Source organism: Excalfactoria chinensis, chromosome 2, assembly GCF_039878825.1.
Source record: "Excalfactoria chinensis isolate bCotChi1 chromosome 2, bCotChi1.hap2, whole genome shotgun sequence".
Taxonomy (NCBI): domain Eukaryota; kingdom Metazoa; phylum Chordata; class Aves; order Galliformes; family Phasianidae; genus Excalfactoria; species Excalfactoria chinensis.
In genome coordinates, this window is record NC_092826.1 from 371,987 (window position 1) to 377,986 (window position 6,000).

At 63.3% G+C, this 6,000-nt stretch overlaps 1 protein-coding gene across 16 annotated transcripts in view; it reads right to left on the minus strand.

Annotated features, from left to right (window-relative positions):
• The window catches only part of SCRIB (scribble planar cell polarity protein), a 95,770-nt gene extending 91,465 nt beyond the window's left edge, over nt 1–4,305 (minus strand). For all 16 annotated transcript variants that reach the window (XM_072327688.1, XM_072327700.1, XM_072327698.1 and 13 more), the window contains exon 1: nt 3,936–4,305. In XM_072327688.1, coding sequence (XP_072183789.1) covers nt 3,936–4,097 — 162 coding nt within the window. In that variant the 5' untranslated portion in view covers nt 4,098–4,305. The remainder of the gene's footprint in view (nt 1–3,935) is intronic.
• Between the last annotated feature and the right edge of the window lie 1,695 nt (nt 4,306–6,000).

Sequence of the window (6,000 nt, forward strand, 5' to 3'; positions counted from 1 at the left end):
CTCTTCTACACGATCCCCGTTTATTACTCCCCCGTCCCTCCCTACACCCACCATTCTGTGATTGACCACCCTGTGTAGCACGGAGATCCCCACTCCTCTGCTGGAGGCCCTGCTTGTGCCCACACCCCCCACCAAACCCCTTTCTGCTCCTGCTCCCCTTCTGACCTCATCCCGACTTCTGGGGCTGCGGGGCTACAAACACCATTTATAGAACAACGGCCTTAATATTTTTTGCCCCCATTTCCTATTGCTTTTCTGATACTTCCCCACCAGAAAAGCCCGAAAGCTGAGGATGCTCCATCACCACCAATGGAGCCGCGATGCCGGGCCAGGTTGTGGTGTGAGCACTGGGGCTGCAGAGCAGATGAAACCCACTGAGCTCAGCAACTGCACCCAGCGGTACAGACACAGTGAGAGCAGAACGGAGGCACCGAGGTGAGGACAGACGCAAAGCGCTGCTCTGGTGGGCAGGGTCGGACCCAGCAGGCTGCAGAACGAGCCCAGCATCAGCACCAAATTACACTCATTGCCCAACAGATGCTCCTCAGAGCTGCAACAGAGCAGCACCTTCAGCTCAGGCGGAAGCCTGGACTGCTCTCCATGAACCAGGTGAAGGCTGTGACTGTCGGCAGGGTGAGGAGGAGCCAGGATCTGCAGGGCTGTGTTGCAACCGGCCTCCTCTGCAATGGGACACTCAGCCAGCAGCCCCAACCTGCCTGTCACCACAACCCTCCCGGCAGCCTCAGCCACGTCTCCCTATGGAGCAATGGGACGGAGCCAGCACAGGATGACCCAGAGCTCCTCCCAGGCCCAGAACGGCTCCGGGGGCTCCAGGCAGGACAAGCAGGCAGGTACAGGGAAGTGCTGCGACAACAACGGAGTCCGAACAGGCAGGGATGCACTCAAGGCTTCGTGGAGCAGAAACGGAACACATCATCATGGCCAGAACTAAAAGCGAAGGTTTGGGCCTTTTTAATGTTCTGATTTGTTTTTTCTTGCAGTCCTTATGGATATAGGAACATGCCAGGAGTCACAAAGTGGGCCATAGGACCATTGGGTTGGAAGGGACCTCAAAGATCACAGAGCCATGGGATGGTTGGGTTGGAAGGGACACCACAGATCACAGAGCCATGGGATGGTTGGGTTGGAAGGGACCCCAAAGACCAAAGAGCCATGGGATAGTTAGGTTGGAAGGGACCCTAAAGATCACAGAGCCATGGGATGGCTGGGTTGGAAGGGACCCCAAAGATCACAGAGCCATGGGATGGCTGGGTTGGGAGGGACCCCAAAGATCACAGAGACATGGGATGGTTGGGTTGGAAGGGATCCCAAAGATCATAGAGCCATGGGATGGTTGGGTTGGAAGGGACCCCAAAGATCACAGAGCCATGGGATGGCTGGGTTGGAAGGGATCCCAAAGATCACAGAGCCATGGGATGGTTGGGTTGGAAGGGACCCCAAAGATCACAGGGCCATGGGATGGTTGGGTTGGAAGGGATCTCAAAGATCACGGAGCCATGGGATGGTTGGGTTGGAAGGGATCTCAAAGATCACGGAGCCATGGGATGGTTGGGTTGGAAGGAATCCCAAAGATCACAGAGCCATGGGATGGTTGGGTTGGAAGGGACCCCAAAGATCACAGAGCCATGGGATGGTTGGGTTGGAAGGGACCCTAATGATCACAGAGCCATGGGATGGTTGGGTTGGAAGGGACCCCAAAGATCACAGAGCCATGGGATGGTTGGGTTGGAAGGGACTCACAGATCACAGAGCCATGGGATGGTTGGGTTGGAAATGACCCCAAAGATCACAGAGCCATGGGATGGTTGGGTTGGAAATGACCCCAAAGATCACAGAGCCATGGGATGGTTGGGTTGGAAGGGATCTCACAGATCACAGAGCCATGGGATGGTTGGGTTGGAAGGGACCCCAATGATCACAGAGCCATGGGATGGTTGGGTTGGAAGGGACCCCAAAGATCACAGAGCCATGGGATGGTTGGGTTGGAAGGGATCCCAAAGATCACAGAGCCATGGGATGGTTGGGTTGGAAGGGATCCCAAAGATCACAGAGCCATGGGATGGTTGGGTTGGAAGGGATCTTATAGATCACAGAGCCATGGGATGGTTGGGTTGGAAGGGACCCCACAGATCACAGAGCCATGGGATGGTTGGGTTGGAAGGGATCTCAAAGATCACAGAGCCATGGGATGGTTGGGTTGGAAGGGACCCCACACATCACAGAGCAATGGGATGGTTGGGTTGGAAGGGATCTCAAAGATCACAGTGCCATGGGATGGTTGGGTTGGAAGGGATCTCAAAGATCACAGTGCCATGGGATGGTTGGGTTGGAAGGGACCCCACAGATCACAGAGCCATGGGATGGTTGGGTTGGAAGGGATCCCAAAGATCACAGAGCCATGGGATGGTTGGGTTGGAAGGGATCTCACAGATCACAGAGCCATGGGATGGTTGGGTTGGAAGGGACCCCAAAGATCACAGAGCCATGGGATGGTTGGGTTGGAAGGGACCCCACAGATCACAGAGCCATGGGATGGTTGGGTTGGAAGGGATCCCAAAGATCACAGAGCCATGGGATGGTTGGGTTGGAAGGGATCTCAAATATCACGGAGCCATGGGATGGTTGGGTTGGAAGGGATCTCAAAGATCACAGGGCCATGGGATGGTTGGGTTGGAAGGGATCTCAAAGATCACAGGGCCATGGGATGGTTGGGTTGGAAGGGATCTCAAAGATCACAGGGCCATGGGATGGTTGGGTTGGAAGGGACCCCAAAGATCACGGCGCCATGGGATGGTTGGGTTGGAAGGGATCTCACAGATCACAGAGCCATGGGATGGTTGGGTTGGAAGGGATCTCAAAGATCACAGAGCCATGGGATGGTTGGGTTGGAAGGGATCTCAAAGATCACAGGGCCATGGGATGGTTGGGTTGGAAGGGATCTCAAAGATCACAGGGCCATGGGATGGTTGGGTTGGAAGGGATCTCAAAGATCACAGAGCCATGGGATGGTTGGGTTGGAAGGGATCTCAAATATCACAGAGCCATGGGATGGTTGGGATGGAAGGGATCCCAAAGATCACAGAGCCATGGGATGGTTGGGTTGGAAGGGACCCCAAAGATCACAGAGCCATGGGATGGTTGGGTTGGAAGGGACTCACAGATCACAGAGCCATGGGATGGTTGGGTAGGAAGGGACCCCACATATCACAGAGCCATGGGATGGTTGGGTAGGAAGGGACCCCACATATCACAGAGCCATGGGATGGTTGGGGTGGAAGGGATCCCAAAGATCACTCCATCCTCACTCCGGCATCAGAACCGGGCTGGGCCGGGACGAGGGAAGCGGCGCAGAGTCACCCAGGTGGGAGAGTCGCTCCCAAGCCCCCCCCGCCCCCAGCCGGGGGCCCCCAACTCCGACCCCCCCCTCCGGGGGCTGCAGGGAGCGCTGCGGACCCCCCTGACCGCCCCCCCGGCCCGCAGCGCTGCCCTCCGAGCCCCGCACGGCCCCGCACGGCCCCGCTGCCGTTCTCGGTCCGCACCTCGTTGTCCCCGGATCCTTTTTGCCGGTTGGAGTCCGCAAACAACAACAAACTCCCTCCGTACCGTGACGGTTCGCAGCCCGGATCCGACCCTCGGCCCGCACCGTCCCCCGCTCGGGGCTGAAACCAAAGCTCACACCGGGCCCCGGGAGGGGGGGGAGGCGCTGGGGCTGGAGGCGCTGGGGCTGCACCCCACGGGGCCGCGGGGCTCCCCAGGCCCGGAGCCTCCCCCGGGAGCGCCGCGAAGGCCGCGACGACGGGCGGGGGGAGGGAGCGGAGCGGAGCGGGCCCGAGGTCGGGGGAGCGAGGCCGGGCCGGGCCGCGAGGAGGAGGAGGAGGAGGAGGAGGAGGAGGAGGAGGAGGACGAGGCCTCACCTTGGGCAGCTCGCGGAGCTGGTTGGCGTCCAGCAGCAGCTCCTCCAGAGAGCGGCTGTAGCGGTAGATCTCCTCGGGCACGGCCTGCAGCGAGCAGTGCCGCCGGTCCAGCGCCTCCACGTGCCGGTTGCAGCGCCAGAGCGGCGGGACGCAGCGCAGCATCGCGGCCCGGATCCGACCGGGGGGATCCGGCAGCGCCGAGCCGGGAAGGGCCGCCCGGGGGGTGGAGGGGAGGGCCCGGATGTGCCGGGAGGAGGAGGCGGAGCCCAGCGGGGAAGGGACGGAACGAACCGCCGCTACGGGAGCGGGAGAAACGCCCACAACAAGGACCGTACGAGGGAGGAGACGGGAAACTGAGTGCGAGGGGAGGGGAGGGGAGGGGGGCGGAGGGGAGGGGAGGGGAGGGAGGGGAAGGGGAGGGGAGGGAGGGGAAGGGGAGGGGAGGGAGGGGAAGGGGAGGGGAGGGAGGGGAAGGGGAGGGGAGGGGAGGGAAGGGAAGGGGAGGGGAGGGGAGGGGAGGGGAAGGGGAGGGGAGGGGAGGGGAGGGGAAGGGGAGGGGAGGGGAGGGGAGGGGAGGGGAGGGGAGGGGAGGGGAGGGGAGAGGCGAGAGAGGAGGGGAGGGGAGGGGAAGGGGAGGGGAGGAAGGGGAAGGGGAGGGAGGGGAGGGGAGGGCAGGAGAGGGAGGGAAGGGGAGGGGGGCGGAGGGGAGGGAAGAGGTGAGAGGGGAGGGGAGAGGAGGGGAGGGGAGGACAGGGGAGTGGTGGGAGGGGAGGGGAGGGGGATGGGAGGGGAGGGGAAGGGAGATGGGGAGGGGAGGGAGGGAAGGGGAGGGGAGGGAGGGGAAGGGAGATGGGGAGGGGAGGGAGGGAAGGGGAGGGGAGGGAGGGGAAGGGGAGGAGAGGGAGGGGAAGGGGAGGGGAGGGAGGGGAAGGGGAGGGAGGGGAAGGGGAGGGGAGGGAAAGGGGGAGGGGAGGGAAAGGGGAAGGGGAGAGGAGGGGAAGGGGAGGGGAGGGAGGGGAAGGGGAGGGAAAGGGGAAGGGGAGGGGAGGGGAGGGGAAGGGGAGGGGAGGGGAGGGAGGGGAAGGGGAGGAGACGGGAGGGGTGGGGAGAGGAGGGAGGGGAGGGGAGGGGAGGGGAGAGGTGGGAGGGGAGGGAAGGGAAGGCAGGGGAGGAGAGGGGAGGGGAGGGGAGAGGTGAGAGAGGAGGGGAGGGGAGGGGAGGGAGGGGAAGGGGAGGGGAGGGAGGGGAAGGGGAGGGGAGGGAGGGGAAGGGGAGGGGAGGGGAGGGAAGGGAAGGGGAGGGGAGGGGAGGGGAGGGGAAGGGGAGGGGAGGGGAGGGGAGGGGAGGGGAGGGGAGGGGAGGGGAGGGGAGGGGAGAGGCGAGAGAGGAGGGGAGGGGAGGGGAAGGGGAGGGGAGGAAGGGGAAGGGGAGGGAGGGGAGGGGAGGGCAGGAGAGGGAGGGAAGGGGAGGGGGGCGGAGGGGAGGGAAGAGGTGAGAGGGGAGGGGAGAGGAGGGGAGGGGGAGGACAGGGGAGTGGTGGGAGGGGAGGGGAGGGGGATGGGAGGGGAGGGGAAGGGAGATGGGGAGGGGAGGGAGGGAAGGGGAGGGGAGGGAGGGGAAGGGAGATGGGGAGGGGAGGGAGGGAAGGGGAGGGGAGGGAGGGGAAGGGGAGGAGAGGGAGGGGAAGGGGAGGGGAGGGAGGGGAAGGGGAGGGAGGGGAAGGGGAGGGGAGGGAAAGGGGGAGGGGAGGGAAAGGGGAAGGGGAGAGGAGGGGAAGGGGAGGGGAGGGGAGGGAGGGGGAAGGGGAGGGAAAGGGGAAGGGGAGGGGAGGGGAGGGGAAGGGGAGAGAGGGGAGGGCAGGAGAGTGAGGGAAGGGGAGGGGGGGCGGAGGGGAGGGGAGAGGTGAGAGAGGAGGAGAGGGGAAGGGAAGGGGAGGGGGAGGGGAGAGGAAGGGGAAGGGAAGGGAAGGGAAGGGAAGGGAAGGGAAGGGAAGGGAAGGGAAGGGAAGGGAAGGGAAGGGAAGGGAAGGGAAGGGAAGGGAAGGGAAGGGAAGGGAAGGGAAGGG